At 36.3% G+C, this 25,302-nt stretch overlaps 1 protein-coding gene across 1 annotated transcript in view; it reads left to right on the top strand.

Annotated features, from left to right (window-relative positions):
- Positions 1–25,302, top strand: part of LOC122798394 (SITS-binding protein-like) — a 449,240-nt gene that overhangs the window by 334,024 nt on the left and 89,914 nt on the right. Inside the window, exon 7 of the mRNA XM_044067300.1 lies at positions 7,845–7,981. Coding sequence (XP_043923235.1) covers positions 7,845–7,981 — 137 coding nt within the window. The remainder of the gene's footprint in view (positions 1–7,844; positions 7,982–25,302) is intronic.

Below are 25,302 nucleotides of genomic sequence, written 5' to 3'. Positions count from 1 at the left end.
AACACAGCAAAACTCACAAAAAAGCACAGATTAACCACTTAAAAACAGAACTCACAATGTGAAAAAATACAATTAAAAAGTGACATGCAGTAAAATGCAGTTAAACAGTAATGAATTGCAGTAAATAGCAATAAAATGCAGTTAAACAGTAATGAAATGCATTTAATCAGTAAATTGCTTTAAAACAGTATAAAAGTTATAAATTAGCTCACAATCACAACAGAAAAGCAGCTCCAATAAAGCAGCAATTCAGTAGAATACTGTCATCAATTTAATAAAGCTAAAGACAAGCAGTATCAAATGCGGAAAACTAAACACAAGAAGCAAAATGAAGTAGGAAGAGGCACACTATTTTTTTTTAAGTAGAAAGTGAGGAGACAGAAGATAATTCAAGGTTAAGAAGCTAAAGGAGTGGGCCTTCACAACTGATCTCACTGTATTCATTAGAATGAGCTAATGCAATGGGACTGGGGTGAGTGTCCAATATCAAATTTATAGTAGAGGCGGGCAACTCAAGAGCCACCAAGCTTAAGACCACAACAATAGTTGGCAGGTCGGTGGGGATACAAGATCAGAACAGAGGTAAGGATTCAAATATAGTGAATGAAATAAAATTGAGAAAGGAAAATTATTTCCACTGTTGATATTAAAACTAAAACATCCCATAATGCTATCCTCAAATTTGTCTGAACAGTGGCCCTGTTACGGGAAGGTTTTTATAAAGGTAAGGTGTAGGGTTAGGACTGAGGGAAGGGGCAACATTTGGATTAGGGTTCGCCCAATTACTAAACAGGGTGGGTGCTCTGCCCCCCCCGTACCCCTTAGTAATTGGTGCTAACTCTAACTGTAATACTGCTCCTTCCCTCAACTCTAACTCTACACCTTACCTTCATAAAAACCTTCCCATAACACTACAACTACTCAAGACATGCTTGGTCACACAAACATTATCAAATACACACAAACAGCACTATATCTGTCCCCTAACCTATCTCTGATCCTAACCTTAAAATACACAAACTCACATGCAAACATGCAACCCCCCATCCTTCACTCATTTCTGAACCTATCCCTAACTCAGATACACGCACACAAACACTCTCACCGGTCTTGAAATTACACACTACTGACATTTCCACTGCTTGTCTATCTATACTTTTGACATTAAACTACACCCCCTACGTTTGTTGAAGAAATGGCATTTGAAAAAATGCAAGGGACACACATATATATATATATATATATATATATATATATATATATATATGGGTGCTAGTGAATATATCAAGTGTTAGTTTCATGATTGTCTATATAATTAGGACAGGGTGTGGTGGCGTTTGGCTTCCCTGCAAAAAAGCAATGTTTCTGTTTGTTTTTTAGTAGTTTGATTTTGCATACTCCAAGGCTGTTGTTTTAGATAAGTTAGATGTCAATATCATCAGTCCCCCATCTAGATATATTGAGGATATATTGAAGATCCTGTCAGGCAGATAAATCTGAATAAACACTAGCTATTTAGTGTTATATGCTCATAGGCTGATATGTATTTATTGGGCTACTGAACTGGAATGATCTTAAGAAGCTTAGTCTTATATTCCAGTGGTAGTTTTAAGCGCTTCTGTTTTGCATAAGAAGCTGAACAGTGATATGTTGGAACATTTACATGTTTCCTCTATCCATGAGAGACAGGGGTGCTAAACTGGCAAAATGAATTTGCAGCTATTTTCTGTGATACATACCTCTCTCTCAAACATATTTTATTTATTTTGCAAACAAAATTGCAGTCCCTTGAGCGGGTGTTTATGATACCATTGGATTTGCAAATGTTCACTATTTCTGACAGAATAGGGTCTGCTGATGCCCTATGCAAGAGACACAGGTCACCTCTCAGTAGCCTATATGATACTAGAAATCAGAACAAGGCATTGAGATGGTCTGCATACTGTTTACAATTTAAGCTTTTGATTTTTCTAGTAAGAAAGCAGTGTAATCATTTTGCTTATGATAAGCGTTGGACAGATATATATATATATATATATCAGAAAGGGCTATTATACTCAATGATCAGCCAAACAAGTACCAAGTGCAAGGGAATAATTGCATCCCTGGATTAGGATGCAATAGCTATAGATGTAAGCTGTGCAATGAAAGAGGACTTCCTTACAACCATGCATACATGAGGATCAAAGGACAATTCATTGTTGACATAGGTTCCCAGATTTCTAACTATGCAATTGATTTTCAGGGGTGTGTTGTCAATGTGATAGTTACAAGAGGAGTAATGCTTACCAAAGGATATGCTTATACATTTCTTGGCATTTAGTTTTTGTCCATACTTTTAATACAAGCTGTTTGTTTGGGACAGACCTCCTTGGAAGATTTACGTATCCTATTGGGTGTTTATGATGGCTCCAAGTTTACAATCATCTGTCATTTGTTAGGTGGACAAAAACAGCAAAACTGTAAAGGTATTATCATTTGCTATCTAGTGTTATGAAATGAAGATAATTTACTGAAGCCCTTAATGAATTTCCTTGGAACAAAGTATCAACAATCTGTCAGACCTAAAAATAAGGCCACTGAAGTGGTATACAAGACAGGGTTCCTATCATAATAACGAAACGACTAAAGATCGAACAGCCCAAAATGCAAAAATGCCGGTCATAGATGTGCTTTTTGTGAGATCGCAGTACAGTGAAGATCAGAAAATTTGCCCTTTCCTCACTGTAGTGTGATCTCGGAGTTAAAAGGAACTTCGAGGTACGGCATTTTTGACTTTTAGGCCATTTGACATTTGGTCTTTTCGATGTTGTAATATAGACCCTATAAGAGACACATTAACATCTAGGCAGGTGTATCAACAATAAAAGCATGTAACCAATTAGCTATGTTGGTAAAACCTGAAACTAGTAAGTAAATGCTATACAACCAAGTCACCAAACTCAGTAGTAACACCCCTAAAGTGCAATAATGGATGGTTTCAAGTAAAATAAAGTGAAGATCAGCGTTACAGAAAACCAAAAGCAAGCTACAGAAGCATCCAGTCAAAAAAAATAGATACATTGCAGTAGAAAAGTTGCAGGACAGTGCTTTGGTAAAGCCACAGTTCAAAAGTTGAATACTGAATGACCAGATCTCAGTTAACATCAAACTCAAAATGATACTCTAAAGGTAAAAAAAAATTATGCCCAAGGATTCAGATAATAAATGAATATAATGGATTATTTTCCCCTAATTAACATAAGTATTTATTGTTTCTTCATTCTGGACATTTGCATTTTTTCTGATGTTTTAACCTTTTGCTTCGCCACACCTTTTCTGAAGAATTGTTAGATTTCGTGATCACTACTGTAATGCAATCTCAGTCAGAGCAGACTGACGAATGGCATTGCCAATTAAATGTCGTTCAACTATGTGGCCATTCCATGATATAATAGGAACCCCCTATAGTCATCCTACGAAGAGCTGTCAGCATCAACAGACTTTATGATGCCGGTAGTCAATGGAAATAAATTGCCAGGCCTTTCTTCTGTACTACAGACCTACACATATAAACACACAAATGCACCTACAATTTAGTCACCAGCCCACCTACCACAAGTGTTTAGAATGTGGGAGAAAACCATAATACTTGGAGGAAGCCCACCCAAACACAGAGAGGAATGCAAATTAAACAAAGAAGGCACCCTAGCTGAGAACCAAAGCAAAGTATCTCTTGCTGTGAAACAACAATGCTATTCACTATACAACTTGCCACCCATAAAATAGAATAGCTGTATAAATACAGACCTCCTATGTCACTTAAAGAATGGTCTCTCCTGACAGCTGCTGCTACCCTTACCCCTGCAGTACTAGGATTGCTGTTTTCATATGCAATTTCATTTTCCAGATGGCTTTGGTGTAGACATTTCATGCTCCAGTTTTGTTTTTGGAGAATAATCATTAGCAAGCAGACAACAAATGGTGGCTTGAAAAGGTTTTCAGTCAAAGAGTATGGATTTCTTGCTGTAATCAGGTGACATTGTTTGTTTTCACCAAACTATCCTTGTATATAATTACCCCTTTGGAATGTTCACCATCCAATTGAGATTTATTCTCACCAAATCTCAGTTTTAATATATTATAATTATTCATCTCATTTTCTTTATCTTTTGCTTTTAATCTCACAGTCTCAGAACCTCCACTCTTCAGGACACAGCGTGGTTTCCTCATCTATTATCTACTACTGGACCTAACATTCCTAGGAGGGCTCACCTACGAGGCTTCACTGTATGATATGTGCGCTTGTCGTCATGTTTATGAACTAACAAGGTTACTTGTTACTTTCCATCTCTAGAACTTCTTTGCGATCTATACAAGTATCTGGATGTTTTCTGTTGTTATATTCCTGACATAAGTAATACTGAAGGCTGGAAATGCAGCTAGGATGATTTTACAACATACCGTCTCTCACTCTTGAAGCAACTAATTTTCACTCACTTCTTCTACCCAGTAGAATCCCCTTATTCACTATTCATTCATGCAAACAAGTCTAGACACAAAGACGTGCACACACAAATGAAAAGAACATGTGCATGTACACACAATCAGATGCACAGATACACACACACACATCATATATCATATATTCGCTAACACTCTGAGTTCAGTCATATATCATATATTCGCTAACACTCTGAGTTCAGTCATATATCATATATTCGCTAACACTCTGAGTTCAGTCACAGATAGACAAGTAGACAGCCTCTAGCCTCCACCAGGAGTTTATGATTTTCTCAGTCATATACAGTCTAACACCAACAAAAGCGGGATAGACTGAGACAGGGACAGAGAGAGAGATCAGATACAAGATGTTCAAACTTTACATCCTTGGCTGATATATCATGTAATAGAGTCCATATGCAATTCTAGGTCACTAGCACTGTAGATGAAACTAGTCAGCTTCTTTGAAAGACTAACACGTGCTGTTGATAGTGGCCATGCTGTCCACATGACATCCCCTGACCTGACTGAGGCATTTGATGTCAGTACCCATGCTACCATAGCTAGTGAGATTAATACTTTATAAATAGATACATATGTGGTAGGAATAACAGCAAATTGGCTAAATGACAAAACCCATAGAGTACAGGTTGCAGGGGCATCATCAGAGAGTATGAAGGCAAACAGTGATGCCCCACAGAGATCTGCGCTGGCACCCTATTTGTTTGGCATTTACTTTTCTGATCTCCAAACTGTGATCCAAAACCACTGACTAATAACTGTGAACTGGAAGTAATTTTCAAGTCACCCTTTAACATTCATGCCCTTTGGCAAGAACTTACAGTTGAAAATACCAGGTGTACAAAAAATGAGCTTTAATTAAAGTTGGTAGACTACTTCTTCCCACAATGTACAAAATTAACAACACTCATCTCCAGAATGAGAATGCTGTTAGAGATCTTGGGATATGGTTTTACAATTCCCTCTCCTTTGATTATTATGCAATGACAGAAATTCCTTCTACTTGGTGCAATTTATTACCAAGGTAATATCACCCAGATCAAAAGTGGTTATTGCTCCCTTATACTCAGCATTGATTAAGCCAATTATTGAATGCTTTTATAAGTACTTCACTAGTCAAATGAAACAATCTGATATACCCCAAAGGTTCCTAACTACTGAAAGCACTATCCCTGTACTCAGTATGTTATAGACTCCTGAGGGCAACTCTTCCTTTCCTTCTGAGCCAGTAAGGACCCAGTATGCCTGGATCTTTTGCATCTCCATAAGTCATATAGGCCCACAAATTACCATTACCAGGTATCTATGTCTTCAAAAGATAAATAAAATAAGGTGGAGAGATAGGTACATTACACAGCACCATCCCCACCTCTGGAATGGGTTCCCATTGCAAGATAAGCAGTGTGATACATAATTTTCCTTCAAGTGGGAACTTGATGTTTGGATATATATTCACAAATTCTCCCCTGAATCGATTGGTCTGCCCTCAAGTCAAGGGGATTAGTCTGAAGTTGGGCACTGGTAAGGCATAAATGATCATAAGACCCAGCTGCCTTGTAATTCCTATGATCCTATGATGCTATGATCCTATGTCATGCCAATGCATTAGCAGCAAATTTAGGATTCTCAAATGCCAAAAAAATAAGTTAAGTTCTCTGGCATGCCTTTATCCTCTTTACCTTACTTGTGTGCATGTTAAGAATACATTCTAGTAATGTCTGTCCTCACCTTAGTCAAGTACATCTTCATTGCTCCCTGTTCCTCTGTGCTTGCATTCAAAATTAGGCTTGGTATTAACAGTGAAAAAGAACCTTCCATAATTGCAGCAAGCTTTACAAAACACCACTCTGTCACGGTATCTGTAAATACGTCTAATCCATTTCTTCTACTGTGGAAGGCTTATTTAAACTATGCTACTCCTATATCTTAGGGCAAAATTTGTAGCTGCCTCAAGGTCTGTGACCACACAATATGAGAAAAAAACAGAATGCAATACTTGCATGAGTAACCTGTTTTCTTCTGTTTATGCAGAAAAAGGAAACTCAGCACGATTATCATTCTCACATCCCATAAACAATTTCCTAATGATTAGAACTGTGCAAGATTTCTTATAATTAATTGCTAATACATTAGAATGTATTCATTATATATATATTTAAGCATCTCATGGTTGAGAGAATGAGGCAGTAATACCCCAGCATGGGTGTTCTTGGGTAATTAACACACATCGTGGACACTGAGCTTTTTGTTAAACTGTTTTGCATTTTTTTTATTTTAATAGACTTTTTTAATATTTCTGATGTCATCTGCCAAATGTTTCAAACTTATTGCAACATATGCAATCACTGTTAGAGGAAGTATTTTACATCCAAAATATAAGCAATGTAAGTATTCAATATCTATACACAAGCACACACACAAACAAACATCAGTTACAGTCACTTTTTTGAGTGAATACTCCAGATGTCTCATCGTGGTCAAATTAATGAAAACAAAAAAAATCATAGAATGCAAGGCAGTGAAACCCCCCACCCCCATGACTCATAATTCTCTCTGATTTTGTCATATAGTTCTGTTCTTTTCCTAGCAGAATGTTTGATTTGTTGGTAAATCACTGAGAAAAGTCAGTCAATAATGTCAGATATTAGAGTTTCATACTTATTGTTTAGGGAATGCATGCTGATGGCCTTTCTGTTGCAGTCAACACTCTCTCTCTCTCTCTCTCTCTCACTCTCTCTCTCTTTCTGTCTCTCTGTGAAACACAAACAGATGCACACACACACACACACACACACACACACACACACTACTTTTTTGTTTGTTTGCATTTACCTTTTTTTAATTTTACACTTGTTAATCAGCAAAGCCATGTTTAGGGAATATAGAAATGGCAGCCATTTGCTTTTTTTTTCTGTCTAAGCTTCATGCCCCAGAAGAAGCAGACCTGATATTTACAGACATTACCTGTAAATTAGCATCATTCTCCATTCAGAGTAAAGATGTACACTTTGCTCATTTTCTAAAATAAAAAATAATAATTGTAGCTCAATGTATTTCATTTTATCAGTTACTTAAATGAATGATTATAATATTTTGTGATTTGCCTTCAAAGGCTGACTGTGGCCCCCTATTTTAAGCAGTAAGTTGTACTATGTGATAGTCACAAAGCACCAATGTTTTTCTTTCCTTACATCTGTAGTCAGATAATAGCCATAAACAAACATATTAATTAACTAAGGCTAACAAACATATTTCACTGTCAAAAATTAAACTATACACCTGGCAGTAAGTATCTTCTTGTGTTGGTGTACTCTGGCAGCTGACTTCCTTTTGTTGTCTAGATCTAGCTACCAGCCCCTGTTCATTCAGATGACCCAACTGCAGTCTGACTGGAGCTATGCTGGATTAAAAGGTATCATTCCATGTGTTCTTCACTACAGTCTTCTTGGATACAACTTCTTCATTCCCGACACTATAGGTAAGTTTGTCTCCTTATTGAAAGTGCTAATATAACCTGCAGTGGTGCATTCATCTTACAAGTGGTCATGAAGCTACAGCCTGTAAATATAAATCAGTCTTGCCTCTTTTATTAATGCACATACACTACTATATCTTAATGACAAAATGGTGCTGTGTCAGTTAATTCTTATGTTCAAGGAGTGGTTACTACAAACAAACTACAGATTAATATTTATAAGAAACTCTGACAGAGCTGTCATTCAGTTACAGAGCAAGCATTATTGTCCATCAGAAACACTCCACTGTGACCCACAGCTGAGATTCCAAAAACACATTTTTTTCAGGGATAAGCTCCTGCATATTCACCATTCCCAGTTACTTATAAAACTATCTCAGAGATTACAGTATCTTGGGAGAAAGAGGAATTCTCAAGACGCAGCAATCTGGATATTTGCTGCATAAACCCTGTAATTGCACATTACTAGTCAACATAAAAGTGTCCTTTACCAGAGTACTGACACCTTGCCTGCTACTCCAGTTTGCATTATATTAAGTAATGTTATGTTATAAAATATATGTTGCTATTCAGTAATTTTTTTTTAAGAAATTGCATATCTTTAGATCTGAATTACATATCTTCAGATCTGAAAATTACTTTATTTGTTTAAAGCACTCTGTCTCTAAGTACGTGTGCATATATGACATCTATCACTGTATAGTAATAAACACGCACAAATACACATACAAATATTAAAATGTCTGTGAAAGTAAATATACACTAAAACACACAGATATGCAAAACAGGTATGCACAGATCACAGATATACACAGCTGTATCTATACATTTCAAAGTTAAGCATTACATGTTTTCTTCATGCAATATGAAAAGATAAAAGAACATACAAACAAGAGGAAAACTACAATGGTCTCCTTTTCTTTCATTTTTTTCAAAGTTTAAAAGTACCTAAAATATGTAACTGAAGAACAACTCTTAATACATTGTGTGTGTGTGTGTGTGTGTGTGTGTGTGTGTGTGTGTGTGTGTGTGTGTGTGTGTAGCTCACTCGTGATCTCTCTCTGTCTGTGTTAATTTTTGTTAGCTGCAGTTTGATATTTGTCTATTACTGCACATCCAGCGCCTTGCTTGATTTTGCATTTATATTAGCTGCTCTTTTTCTGTTTATTAGTCTGACCAAACAAAGGAAAAAGTGATAAGACATGGTTCATACTGTTCTCATCCCACTGTTACTCTCACCTCATCTCACCACCTTAGCACAGGTCCTCATACTTTCTTCTTCCTATTGCAAGTCTTTTATTCATTTCAAGTTATTGTAAATAGCTTTAAATCTGCCATAATGTCAGTACCTCCAATATATTTTTCTGTTAACACACACGGAACTAGATTCACTCCTGCTACCAGGGGTGCAAAATGGATTTTTCACTGAGTGTGCTGAATGGACAAAGTAAAATATCTTGCCAATGGTTTGCATGCATGACTTTCTGATAACTATTGAGGTGAAATTTTTATAATGGCAAAAGGAAAGTTGACACAAACTGAGAAGAATGCCATTTTTACACACAATTTAGGGACTGCCATAGTTTTGTAAGATGACTTTAATATTTGCAAAAGGAGGTATTGCAAGCTTTAAAATGTGTTATATTAAAGAAGTTTGTGTTTTGAAAAGAAAAAAGTTGTGTAAATCTATGCAATATTCATTTTTAGGTACCATATATTGTGCAAAGGAGAAAAATTTAATATATATGTCTCTTTCCATTGCACCAGTAAAATGGTCCTAACTTTTATGTACTCCTGTACTTAAACTATGCACTCCATTAACTTTGTAATTCTTTATTCATATAAGTGAACAAATTCCATAGGGAAGCTGTATTCTTGAAGAATGTCAGGTGTTATCCAATCTCATTTTGCATATAATAATGTAAGGATAGCATTTTCCTCATGTCATGATACCATCAGTATGCATAGGGTTCTTACTGTAAATGCCAGATCTTTTAACTAGTTTTTTTTTTGCATTAATGCCATGTTGTTTTTATGTGGAAAAGTTTAGTTTTAATTTTAAAACATCCAAGTTCCACCTTCCTCCACAGTGGTAAATAATACTAAGTTGTATTAATTAATCAAAACAACCTTTTGTAAGTGCGAAGGGTTAATTGCCAGCAATGCTGTGAATATCCTAATTGAAGATGTATTTTAGGAGTCTATATTAGAACATCGAAGTTTTGAAACTTCAAATGTTCTAATATCGACCCCTATTCAGCGAAAGTTGAAAATATCGAACATGCAGAACAGCGAATATTTTCCCAGGGAAAAATTTGCTGTTCCGAAACACTTACACACAACACAAGCATACCAAACAAACAGCTATCCACACACATACACCTAAAATCCTACATCTAACCCTACACTAAACTGTACATACACCACTAGCTATCCACTTACCTTAACCCAAACCCTAAGCCTATCACTATCGCACACTCACCTCACCAGCACCTTAACCCTAACACACCTACCCTGCCCTAACCCTCACGTCCACACAATCGCACACATACCTGACCCACGCCCTAATCCTAACTCACCTAACCCCATGCCCTAACCCTCATGTCCACATAATCGCACACTTACATGATCCCGACCTGTAACTTTCCACCACAGTGCTGAAAATAGCGAAGCCACAGAAACGGCCAACCACATTCTTTCCCTAGGAAGGAATTTGGTGTTCTGCAGCTTCCCTATTTTCAGAGTTTGCTGAATAGGGGTCGATATTAGAACTTTCAAAGTTTCAAAACTTCAATGTTCTAATATAGACCCGGATTTTAGTAAGTGTGCCAGTCCAGTTTGATGGCATAGAGGGACAAATCCCTAACTATGACCCAGGCAGTCTGTGTTTGATTAGTGGTGAAGGTGACTGCTCCACCTGAGAATGGGAAAAGAGGAAAGATAATGTTTTTTACCTACTCACGCTCACCTCTCTTTGAAGGGAGGGATGGGGGTGAAATGCAGGATGGGTGGGTTGTTGAGACTCTGGCAAAGAGTAGAGTCTTAGACATGGTAACTAGGTCAAAACTTTTGGGTGGATTTGGGGTGGGTCCTGCTATAATGTATGGGCAGAGTCAATCTCAGTGATCACAACATTGCAGGAAAGACATAGACTAGTGATGCCAGAGTGCAGAGGGTAGGGCCATAACTCTAAGTTACAAACCCCACCTCCTCGAGTGGCTATTGTGGTTTCTCAGAGCCACATCCTCCTCACATCCAGCCTCACTTTATTAGCATAGCTATGGGGTACTACGCAACCCCAGTTGTGGAGTTAACCAGTGGATGGTACATTAAAATTTAGGAAGATGTGGCATGATGAGAACATATGGGAATGCCATGACACACAGTCGAATAGAATCTGTCTGTGGCAAACAAAACAAAGTTGTTAGTAAGTATTACACATTTTTAGACATTTATTTCAAATTATTAACAGTAGTGTACTACGTTTTAGTGGTGAAAACTTGACAGCAAGGTTGTCATTTAATCTTAACTTTGAATAGCTATGTCTTTAGAGTAAGCATTTGCAAAATACATTCTAGTTGATAAAATATCAACTAAGCTATATATGAGGGCAAATACTTTTTAGACTATTTAAATCAGAGTAGTAGCTATCTGAAATTCACTTCATCTAGGAATGAATATGGTGCACCATACCTAGACACATTTGTTTCCAGAGTAGGAACAGGATTGAAATCAAGAATTTACAGAAAAAATACATATTCTAACAGCTACTTAGAATTTACCAGTAATCAACCCAGGAGCAAATTCACCAATATTTACAAAGGGCAGATTATTCGTGCTATAAGGATGACTTCTACATATGATGACATGCTAGAGGAAATAGCATTTATTACGGCTTTGTTCAAGGACAGAGGGTATGATGCTAAGATGATGGTTAGAGTTAGTCAAGTAGTTATCAAAGAATGGGGAAGCAAATATAAACCTCTGTTGGGATCTAACAATGAGGTTGGGGTGAATGATAGAACAACCCATCACATCTTGGTTGACAGTTCATCATATGGCAAAAGATGTGTGCTTGAGTATGGACCATATGTGGGTAAAGTAAAGAAAATCATGACAGAAAGCTGGAACATCATTTCAATTGATGAAAAATTAGTTAGAATATTAGGGACTGGACCACAATTTGTGTTTAAGATGGGATATAATATTAAGAACTACTTAGAGAGAAGCAATTTGAATATAGGGTCTCATAACAATTATACTAAAAAATGTGGAAATTGTAATCAATGTAACACAATATTTCAGGAAAATAGTATTGTTAGAGAATGCAAATAGAACAAGAATTAGGTTTAAACAGGGAAATTGTAACACCAGAATGATTATATATTTAGCTAAATGCATGATATGTTCCATCTTTTACATAGGAAAAACTGAAAGGAAATTTAAAAAGCGCATATATGCACATTTATACAGTATCAAAACTAAAGATGGAAAAAAATGCACCGTACAGACACATTAAAAAGTGTGGTGATAGACACTATTTCAATTTTGCTATAGTAGATAGTGTTTTAATAGACATTAAGGGGGGAAATTTCAAAGGACTGCTGTCCTATAAAGAATACTGGTGGCAAGTATTTTTGGATTCTTCTAATCCATCAGGACTGAATGATGTCATCTCCATCAAACCCTTATTAGCTATGGATTGACAACATTATACATTATTTAAGTGTAATTTGGGTCCATGTGGACTCACATTAGACTATATTAGTATACATTTAGTTTTTACAGGTAGTTATAGACTCGTGTGATGTCTTTCATACTATACTATAATGTATTTTATATTCAAACTATATAGGTATTACATATGTATTGTTTTTTATATATTTCTGAATTGATTATTCTCAACAATATTTATATCTTTATATGTTATATGTTCAGTAATGTGCATAGGACAATTCAATAGAAAATAATATATAGGAGGAGTTTGAATGTCATATTTTATTAGTTTTATATTTATTTATATATTGTTTGCATATGTTATTTATTGTATGTTTCATTTTATTTTCATTTTAATTTTATACGCTTATGCACATATATATTTTGATATTTTTTGTCATTTTTTTTATATTTTTTGTTACTTTTTGTGATTATGATAATTTGAGATGTAGGTATTGACATCAGTTTATCTCCAGTTGTATTTTGACATATTGTTGCAATATCTCTTTAAAGGAGAGTATTCAAACAGTTTGGTTTTGGCGCCAAAAAGTTTATTTAAATGTTAGTAGGCACATTTTTCAGTGTTCTGATGAAGCTTGCTGTGTAGCAAGTGAAAGCGCTTAACTGTTGGATTATCGCTGTATTTGTACAATAAAATTATTCGATTGCTGCTGTGGACTTTGCCGAGATTTCTTGATAATATCTGGAACTGCTTTTGAGGGAGAGCGTCTCAAGACATAGAGGTAGCTAACGTTCTTTACCAGTTAATTGTTCTGTAGTTCAAGAACATTTAATTCTTATCACTTTCATATATGAGGGCAAAGGATGATCCAGTTTTTAGAAAGGGAAATTACATTTTAAGTAATCTCCTGCAGTCTGCAGGACTTTAAAATACCATGCTTCATTACTGACAGCAGTAGCTAGAAAAACAAATTCCTCCTCTTTTATTGTTTTTTCACGCTTTTGATTTGCTTTTACTGTAATGATTATATATGAAAGGGATAAGTACCAGAATAAGTGCTGGCATCCTTTTTTTTATTACTAGAAAGTAATGAACATAAACTGATGGCCGTCACATAAATTATTTTGCTCAGATGGTTATTTTAGGTTATGGATATTATATGGGAGAACATTGCATTTGTGTGAGACTCTGTAATCCTAATGCTAAACATACCACCCATCCACAGATGTCTCTGAGATATGTAGCAGGTAAAGAGGTTATTAAGAGAGAGAGAGGGGCAAATGAGACTGTGTGGGAATCTGAATCTTAGTTCAAGCTGGGTTTGGGGCCTAATATAAGGGAAGAAACACAAACCTAAGACAAAGCTATTGAAGATATGTTTTGGAATTGTCACCGGCCACAATCCTGCAAATTTGCTGTCAATGCTCAGCTAGACATCTTAAACCGAAGATTTCTAATCTGTGTATTTAAAAAAAAACTAAGGTGGCCACTTCAGAAATATTTTGCATGCCCAACTCTTCCCTGTTAAGTTTAAACAGAGCTTTGATTTGCCAGGACTGATTTATAGAGTAGTTAACATGAAGTACTATTTACTTATTGCCAGTCTACATTCAGTACAGCAAAAACAGTTAAGGGTTTGAGCTCCAAATGAGTTTCATCGAGTACATGTTGAATCGCCAAAGGTAGTTTTGGCAAATGCAGAAAATCGAAAATCATTCACTTAAACTACATTTGGCAAGCATTAGAAGAAATTGTTTTTGCAGTGGCGGGACACCTACCAAACCCCCCAAGACCATATACCAACTCTGAGATCACACAACAGTAGAGAAAAAGGCAACCTCCACTGTTGGCAAAAGTAGTTTAGGTGAACAATATTCATTCTTTTTGAATTTGCAGAAACTAACTTCGACATGCTCCCTATTCACCTTGTAGGACCAAGGAGCAAAACCTGATCTCTATGTATAAAATTGAAGACTTAAACTTTTTGTAAGACTTTTAAAAGGTTTTTGTAGATGTACATGTTAATTCCAAGATCTATGTACCTTGGAGTAAATGGACTTCTACTATATACTGCAGTCCCAAACCATACTTCATTGACTGCTCTTGTGATTGGCAATGTGGGGTGAACTTACAAATAAGTCCCAGATTGTGGTTCTTGGTTTGATTCCTTCATTTCCCCCTTATATAATATGTGACTCTGACAAAACTTCTTAACTTTCACAGTGCTACCAGGTCGCCCCTTAAAATATACCGGTCTCTATAGGGTTTGCATAAATAGAAATGAAAAAAAAAAATAAATAAATAAAATGACTTTAATTTACTGAAAACTAGATTAAAAGTCTGTAGGTAAACAGCATTGTTTTCTTTGTCCAGCTGCTGCTCCTCCTGTTTTGTTATCCTAGCAGCTTAGAGAAACATGTGAATGTCACTCTTTTTAATTAATTAATTTATTTATTTTGTATCTGTTAACTGGAATAAAGCACTCATTTCCACAGACGTGAGAATGCCATTGGAGACCAGCTATTTGTATAGCATTTATAGCATCCCAGACTTGTTATAATGTTTTTGGCATGCTTTTGTTACAGACAGATGCAGGACACTTTCATTCATTTTCCTCACCATCTTTCCTCTGACTATTCTGCATTCAGTTTGCTGCTCTTTTAAACTTTTGTACAGCTATTATTTTGCATGTATTTATTACAGTATACCAGTCGCAGCCATAAAACTAGAATTATGATCTGTCAAGATTCTCAGTTTTTAGCATATTGATGTATGTCCTCCTCAGATGTTCTAGCCATTTCTATGGAAACATTTGCTTTTTTTTCAAATTCCATTTTTTAGTTACAAATATGCACATCATAATCAGCTGAACAAAATGTCATATGAGCTCTCTACACTCTGAAAGTTCCTCATTTTGACTCATATTTTAGTCTTCCAGTTCTGTTTTGATGGATTGATTATCATAATCTTGTTTGTCAAGGGGTTGCCATATGTACAGTAATTCTTTTTATATTGTAATTGCATAAACAACTAAGAAAATGTACAAACAAAAAGAAAGATTAATACGATTCCTTTGATTTTAAGTATTATAATAAACCATAAAACATATAGGTATATTTCTCTGGCGAGCAGCACCTGTTTCCACACTGTAGTCAAGTTAGTTCACCAAAACACATGAAAAATTGAGAGTTCTGAAATGTGTTTTCATCTTTAATTATACTACAATATAAGACATTGATACACATAGGTTTTATACTGTCATGTTGCCTAAAAATATTGAGAGATGTCTGGTCAGAAAAAGACCAGACATCTTGTATGCAAACATAACAGAGGATCAGCAATAAACGGTTTACTTTACCGGTTTTGGTATTTGTCTTTTGTTATTTTCGTAGCAGAGACTATACTAAATAAAATGTATGAACAGGAGTTTAGGAGTTGGTGTCCCCATACATACAACACAGGGTTCTGTATTTGTTTTTCTTCAATTGTATGCAATTCTTCCTCATCCTCTTTTGCAGTAATATCATACATATATGAAGAAGGGGTTACTACCTGAGGAGTCAGTGTCATTCTATTAATGAGTTAAAAACTCTAAGCCAACATGTACAAACCTGCTTAAGTGTCAGAAAAGACACACACACTGATGGACCCTCCAGACGCACTGCATTTTGTCCTTAGTCCTCAAACTATTACTATTTCACTGGAAGACATTTTCTGCAGGTCAAAGAACACAGACTTCACCTAAAGATATTACTTGAAATGTCAGAGCAAGTTAAACTGGACAGAAAGGAAGAAATTTTACTAAAAGTTGAAATCAAGGCACAACTTCCCTGAATACATATTATAAATTGATGTTAGAACAGAGGGTCTTTCCTGTTTGGACAGATGTGAGTCTTTTCATAAAAAATCTTTTCTTTTATGCTAATGTCGATTCATCATTATATATGTCATAACAAGGCATTTTCCACCAGCTCAAGAACAGGTATGAAGATGAATAGGTCTGATACTAAGGTATTTGAGTCTCTGCTGGTGAAGGTGCTGAGAAGCTAAAGTATAGCAGTGTAAGTTGTCTTAAGTAAAACACAAATAGAACTGTCAGAAGTAATTTCATCTGTAATAATAATCCCCAGCTCCTTGACATGACTACATTTATTAAATTGGAGATTATTAATTGCCTGATCAGTCCTAGTTAGTATGGAAATGAAGTTATGATTTGACATTTATCTGAATTAAAATCAATACCATTTGTCGATCACCATATCACCAAGATGAGCACTGAATATTAGATATAACAGAATTATTGTTGCCAATAATATCATCTTTGCAGTCATCTGCAGATGTTCTGATCAATATGTCATCTCCAGAGGACCAATAAAGGAAAAAGAATTGTTAAAAAGTTGTTAAAAAGTAACAGTCTCAAAACGGACCCTCATGGACTCTGTTAATATCAGGGTCCAATCAAAAAGATACTGTCCGACTAGTATTCTCTTTCTTCTACTAACTACTTTGTAATGGAACAGATCGTGGATGTTTTATAGATCAAACTGATTAAACTAGAGATATGGCAGAAATGATGAATACAGAATACTGTCAGAAGTATTCATAATTCCCAGCTACCCATTAGATTCAGAAAATCCCATGTCAACGTCTTCATTCACAGTTTCAGAAAAATATAATGTAACTAAGGCAGGAGATCTCTAACATGGAGCCACATCAATATAAAACATGACTGTCGAGAATTTAATCACAATAATTTAATTATTACTATACTTGTATGATTATTTTGAAAAATATAGGTTAAAGTAATAGACCTTTATTTATTAGGATTAGTTAAATTCCTGGGGTCTATATTAGATGCTCGACCGTCCAAAACGGCGAACACCAAATGAGCGACACATATATGCCGAAGGACATAAAGCGCAAAGGCCCTAAACGTCGAAAACAGGAACACCAAACTAATTCCCGTGGCCAGCAGGGTGATCATGGGGAAGAGGAAATAAATCCTTTTCCCCACTGTAGTGCAATCTTGGAGTTGGTATATATAAGTGGGGGGTGCAGGGGTGCTTGCCCCCCCCTGCAAAAGTGTGATTTATGAAGTTTGTTTGTGTTTTACTTACCTATGTTCATAGGTTCATACTAGGCTATCTGCCCTAGGGCTTTTATAAGCCTAGCCAGAGTTTGTGTGGCTTCCGCCACACCTTGGAATGATAATACTGTGCCCATTTAGGGTTTAGTTTACTGTGCCTCTGTCTAGTAGTGACACAGAAATGACCCCTGGGGTAAAACTACGATCTCCCATCCACTCGTCAAGATTTCTCTTGAAGAGAGTCAAGTGAGGGGCTCTGCCTAACATGGACTGGGATTCTGTTCCAGAGTGTAGGGAGCCTCTGGGTTATGAATCTGTCCCTCCAGCACATCCTATTTATTTCTGTGTTGAGGTTCAAATCTCTCGCTCACGTGCTCTGGTGGATTTGAATTTTCTGTGGTGGAGCATGTCCATTAATTCCGGATTGGACATGGCCTTGTACGTCAGACATAGATCACCTCTGAGTAGGCGGTATGCGACTGAATAGAGCTGGAGTTTCTTCAGCCGGGCAGCATATGACATATGTTTGAGACCCTTGATCCTCTTGGTGAGGTACTTTTGGGGTCTTTCTAATTGCTGCAGGTGTCGGGTAAGGTACATCCCAAATGGGGTATTGTACTCAATTATGGGCCTGATAAGGGAAGAGTACAGGGGCAGAATGACCTCTCTTGATCTAGATGTGAATCCTTTCATGATAAGGTGGGTAATATAGAAGGTCTTCCTAACCACCTTGGCAACGTGAGTGTCAAATGAGAGGTTACTGTCAACTTGGGTCCCTAGGTCCCTGATTACTTCTTCCGTACTTAATGGATTACCACCTATGTGGTAATTTGTGGGTACTTTGTTTTTCCCAAAGGGTATGACTATACATTTTTTGGCATTCAGTTTAAGGCCATGGCTCTGGTACCAGTTATCCGTTTCTATGAGGCCTTTCTGAAGGATGCTTGTGTCCGCTGGAGTATCAATTATGGCGCCCAGTTTGCAGTCATCTGCGAACTTTGTTAGCCACAATCCTCCTATGTTTGCTTGCACCTCGGAAAAATAAATGCAGAACAAGAGGGGTCCCAGGACCGAGTCCTGTGGGACACCGCTTGTGACTGGCTTAGAGTCTGACATGGCTCCAGCAATTCTGACCTTGTGGACTCTGTCCTTGAGCCAGTTTGCAACCCATCTTATGACATATGGGTTTACATTTAAGCTGGTGAGCTTGTCTATGATGCCCGAGTGGGGTATTGTGTCGAAGGCTTTTGCAAGATCAAGGTAGGCTGTATGAACTGCCTTACCCTCATCAAGGGCCTTGTGGCGTCGTTGTCTTGTAAAGTACATTTACTATTGTGGTTTTCGACATTTAGGTCCTTCGCTCTTGTTGTAGTTCGGCGTATATGTGTCGCTTATTAGGTGTTTGAGGTTTTGGATATTCGGCTTTCTAATATAGACCCAAATTCCTCTACATTGGGCTTAATATTTCATCTGCTATCTTACATGTTGGGAGAAATAAAGTTGTGGTAGTGTAAAGGTAAAAAAATTAAACAAGTATTTAAGTGGGAAAATATGATAGTCAAAAATTACTATAATAACAGATCTTAAAATCCATTCCAGATGCATGGGAGTTGTTTTCTTAACTTGTTCTTTGGTAAAATTTATTTTTTGCCCAATAACTAGGAGGCAGAGACAAGAAAGTGCCAGTGTCTCCATTTATAATTAAAGCAAAAGCATTTCAGAAGAGTTCCTAGAGTCTGCAGTGTATTTTAGTTTAATTTAAATGTAATGTACTTTGTTTACTTGTCAAATGGACATGCTAAATAGGTATTTCTTTACTAGGCCAATCTAGGATCACTGTCCAAGTAAGTAACTTGCTCAAAATTACACAGTCTGCAGGATGATAATAAGTGTAATAATAAATACAATAAAAAACTACTTTTTCCTTCTTAAAAGCAGAGTAAGAAACAGTTGATTCATATTTTTTTCTGGCTCTTATTATTACTATTGGCTGCTAGTCTGAGATATTTTAAAACATATTTTTCTTTTAAGAATACTGTCTTTGTAATCTTATTTCCTTCCTTTTTGTTTTTATACTCATCAGATTTTAGGATTATACCCTGACAGAGTTTGAAGTCCAATTTTAGGACTATGTTTTGGAAAGCATGGGACATTTTAACAACAGTTTCAGATATAAAATTATAGAATCATTCTGATATGCCATCATTGATTGTGTTCTACAACTCATACTAAGAGAACTGATTACTTCACAATGAGTATATTGTGTTTCAGGTCGACTGCTACTGCAGTTTTGAATTTTGGCAATTAGGATTTTGAGCACAATGTTGAGGTCAGAGTTGATGGGAGATGAACAAATCTGTGAACTGTGAAAAGCTTTGACTGATCATATTAAGGTTCTGCCTCCAACCCCACTCCACCTTCAACTCCTTGGAACAGTGTTTATATACACTGTGTCTTCAAGTTTATATAGCACATTTCCACATTTGGATCAATTTGCTGCACTTCTTAAAATTATTCAAACACCTTTAATAATTATAATCTGACATCTTGTAGGTATTCCATGTCTTAACTACTTCCAAAATGTTTTGTTGGAGAGTAGATGTTTAGAAGTTTCCAAGGGGGCCTACAGGCTAAAATCCCTACTGGCCCTCAGACATATGAGCTGATGTAAATTTATTAGCTCCATTTCAAGTTACCGGAATTTAGGATATGACATACCATCCTATTCCATAAATTAATACATCTGCATGAATAAAATGTATACATTGTAACAGACGAAGTACTAGTTGAGTATAGCAGAAAGTTATGAGACCATAAGAAAAGCAGTAAGCAGCTATTTCAAAGATAGTTATAAATTTGAAGCATTATTGCAAGTTGCGTCAGTAGTGCAGAATGTACCTCTATAAAACAGATAAGCCACTGAAAAAAAGACTGAGCATTTCTACTCATCCACAGTGCTGAAAAAGATTAACTTTTTTCCATTATCCTGGTACTATAACTTGGCACATTTTACATGAACTATTTTTTTATTTATTTTTTATGCATTGCATCTATTTATAGCTGTTATTCCTGACTCTAGAATGATGTCATAGATGCTAGTGAATGTTCTGCAGAAGTCCGGTGTGCTATCAGCCACATGCAGTGCCCTCACTGGGCCCATTGATCTATTTGTAGTTGTTGTTCTTGATTCTAGAATGATGTCATAGATGCTAGTGAATGTTCTGCAGATGTCCGGTGTGCTATCAGCCACATGCAGTGCCCTCACTGGGCCCATTGATCTATTTGTAGTTGTTGTTCTTGATTCTAGAATGATGTCATAGATGCTAGTGAATGTTCTGCAGATGTCCGGTGTGCTATCAGACACATGCAGTGCCCTCACTGGGCCCATTGATCTATTTGTAGTTGTTGTTCTTGATTCTAGAATGATGTCATAGATGCTAGTGAATGTTCTGCAGAAGTCCGGTGTGCTATCAGCCACATGCAGTGCCCTCACTGGGCCCATTGATCTATTTGTAGTTGTTGTTCTTGATTCTAGAATGATGTCATAGATGCTAGTGAATGTTCTGCAGATGTCCGGTGTGCTATCAGCCACATGCAGTGCCCTCACTGGGCCCATTGATCTATTTGTAGTTGTTGTTCTTGATTCTAGAAAGATGTCATAGATGCTAGTGAATGTTCTGCAGACGTCCGGTGTGCTACCAGCCACATGCAGTGCCCTCACTGGGCCCATTGATCTATTTGTAGTTGTTCTTAACTCCTGAATGATGTCATAGACGCTAGTGAATGTTCTGCAGAAGCCCAGTGTGTTATCAGTCACATGCAGTGCCCTCACTGGGCCCATTGATCTATTTGTAGTTGTTCTTGACTCCTGAATGATGTCGTAGACACTAGTGAATATTTTGCAGAAGCCCAGTGTGTTATCAGTCACATGCAGTGCCCTCACTGGGCCCATTGATCTATTTGTAGTTGTTCTTGACTCCTGAATGATGTCGTAGACACTAGTGAATATTTTGCAGAAGTCCAGTGTGTTATCAGTCACATGCATTGCCCTCACTGGGCCCACTGCTACATGAGAGTCAGGAAATATGGAGATACAGAACCGGGACAGAGCTCCAACAACGATGCTTCTTGATTAAAGCCAGAGATTAAGTGACTAGAGACAGGTAAAGAGGCAGAGAGAGCATAATCTTGGACTCCTTCAACATGAATATGTCAGAAAATTCAATAAAACTTGAATCAGTGCTACACCTAATCACATGGTAGGAATCTGGACCAGCTGTATGATTTATCTTAATTTTGTGACAGCAACACAGGTTTTCAAGTCTTTTATTGTCAACTATGCATAACAGCTCCAGCTGGGAAAAGGCAAAGAAAAAGCACAAGTAGTTCCTTGAGTGATATATAAATGGTAGATAGTTCTGATAATTAATACACTGTTCCTCACATCAATAAAGTTGACAAAAGTAACTCATATTATTTGAATTATAAAGACACAAAAGTGTGGTGTAGACATTTAATTAGGATTTAAAGTCAGTATAATACTGCATTTTGTATAACTTTCTTATACACACACATACCTATCTACATATATATATATATATATATATATATATATATATATATATATATATATATATATATATATATATATATATATATATAAAATGTGTATATATATATATATATATATATATATATATATATATATATATATATATATAGAGAGAGAGAGAGAGAGATATAGATATATATATCAAGAAGAACGTCAAACCACAAAATAAACGCTCGGTCAGGAATAAAATAACCAATAAAGCACATTCATAAAAGCTGACAGAGCAAACACAGCAGCAGTCACTGAAGTAATTAAAAATGTTTAATACAAGAGGTAAGCGCTTTCACATAAAAATGCTTCTTCAGACCTATAAAATAACAGCATAACAAGTATAATATATATACACTGAAGCATTCAAAACATCCAATAAAACAGCCTAACCAATTAAGCATTGAATCTCTCTTAAAAACATACATACAAAGTAAAAACAAAGAAGCTAACAATAGCAACACATCACAAAAATACAACAATCTTATAACAAAATTATTTAGGCAATCTACGTTTATTTAAATACAGTTTAATGGACACTCATTCATTCAACCTAGCACCTCTATGTGCTCTTAGAATAATTATCGAGTTATTCTCCCTAAATTCTGTAGTGTTACGTATATTACCCAACCTAATATTCGGGTGAACAACAACGATCACCCTGAACGTGAACCGATGTGAATCACCTCTTTCACTAACATGTTTCGAAAGGGCATTATGAGAAATGCCCTTTCTAATACTATAAATGTATTCTCTCATTCTTTCACGTAGGGAACGGTTAGTCTTCCCCACGTAGAAAGATTGGCATACCGAGCAGCAAGCAAGATATACCACATTGGTTGATTAACAATTGGCATTCACCTTAAATACAAAATCTTTATTAAGATCAGGATGAAAAAATGATTCAGAAGTGTTAATATACATGCAAAAGTTACATTTCCCACAAGGTAAAGTAACACCTATATTAGATGTATTATAATCCAACTTATGATTCCCACATAACATTCTTTTTATATTGAATCTATTTCTAAAAATAAAAGTAGGAATAGGGCCAACAATGTTCCCTAATTCATGGTCCACTTGCAAAATGGGCCAGTGTTGATAAAATATGTCACAAACCGCTTTCTGATCTCTAGTAAAGAACAATGGGACCTTGACCACACCAAAGGGATTAACAGCCTTAGATGCATATGTCAACTCAGAGGTTCTGGGTCCAAAATAAAGACCTGCTTTCCCTTGTCTAAGATCTTCTAAATCTGACCACATATCAAAAATTTCCTTTGAGCCATAGCCTCGAGAGATCAACCTATGTCCTAACTGTTGGATTTCAAGTTGAAACCCCTCAATAAAAGGATAAAGTCTCGAGGCTCTAATACCTTGCCCCTGTATTAAATTGCGAAACACGTAGTTGGGATGCATACTAGTTCTACTGAGTAAAGTATTCCTAAAACAAGTTTTGTGATAAACCCCAGTATTAATAATGGGACCTGGTAATTTCTCAATAAATAATTCCAAAAACTCAATCCTATCATATGAAGACGTAATAGTAAACTTTAAACATTCACATAAACCATTGATCTCTTCTGAAAAAAGCTCAAGATCACAAAAAGAGCCACGCCAAAGGAGAAAAACATCATCGACAAAACGTCAATAAAAGGCTACATTGTTTATAAATGTTTCCATTTTAAAAAGGGAAACATGTTCCCAATGAGCTAGAAACATATTGGCGTAGCTATGGGCACAAGGTGTGCCCATAGCTACACCATGTTTTTGTGAAAATAATTCATCCCCAAACACAAATATATTATTCTCAAGCACTATCTCTAAGAGAAAACATAACAGTTAAATCCTAGTACTATCGTAGGAACTATGAAGATTCAAGTATTCTTGAATATAACTCACACCCAATTCATTGGGTATCATAGTAAATAAAGATTGTATGTCCAAGGTTACAAAAGTCACAGTCTCCAAATCCACATTACCCTTAAGGCAATCATATAAGTCTAAAATAAACTGTTTTGAATCTTGCAGGACTACCTTATTCATAGAGATCACTGGTCTCAGATGTTTCTCAATAAAGATTGATAGGGGTTCAGTTATCCACCCACCCCCAGCAACAATTGGATGCATCGGTGGATTCCTCATGTTCTTATGGACTTTGGGCAGCCCTTGTATAACAGATATCAGAGGATCAGACACCATGAAGAACTTAAACGTATCTTCAGGTATCAAGCCTAAGTTAAAGACCTCTATAATAGACTTCAAAACCATATCAATAGTCTTAAGTACAGCAGTGAGATCTATCTTGAGATAGAAAGAGTTATCACAAAGCATGTCAGTCATAAAAGTAACATATTGTTGATCATCCATCACAACAATACAACCTCCCTTATCTGCAGGTCTAATGCGAATGTCTACATTTGTTCTGAGGGAATTCAATGCCCGTCTTTCACCAATACTAAGGTTGAATTTTTTGCCAGGTCTAAAAGAACCAGAATATTCACTAAAATAATTATAAATACTATCTTCGGTAGGTTTGGAGTAAGCCTCCACAAGCGGATGATTTAATGGAATAAATGAACTTAATTGCCTACATTCAGGGGCATAAAGCCCAACCTCATCACTTTGTCCAGTAGAATTAATATTACCATAATAATAGCGTAGCATTACATTTCTACAGAAGACCTTAAGGTCTAACACTGTGTCAGTCAATTTACTATTATCAGAGGGGATAAAGGTTAAACCTTTACATAAAAGACTATGTTCATCATCACTTAAACGATGAGATGAAATATTAATAATCAATGATTGGGTACCTTCCCCCATATTTTCTTTAAAGACTGATTCTATGACATTTCTCCCGATAATTTTCTCTTCTGGCGGCCCCGACTCATGGACCTGCTCCGTCTCCCAAACTGTTTGACTCGAACAGGTAACGGAAAAGGGAGATCACCTGGAGA

The sequence above is a fragment of the Protopterus annectens genome, chromosome 3.part1 (assembly GCF_019279795.1).
Source record: "Protopterus annectens isolate FY-2018-M chromosome 3.part1, PAN1.0, whole genome shotgun sequence".
Classification (NCBI taxonomy): Eukaryota; Metazoa; Chordata; order Ceratodontiformes; family Protopteridae; genus Protopterus; species Protopterus annectens.
This window is presented reverse-complemented; position numbering and strand designations above follow the sequence as displayed.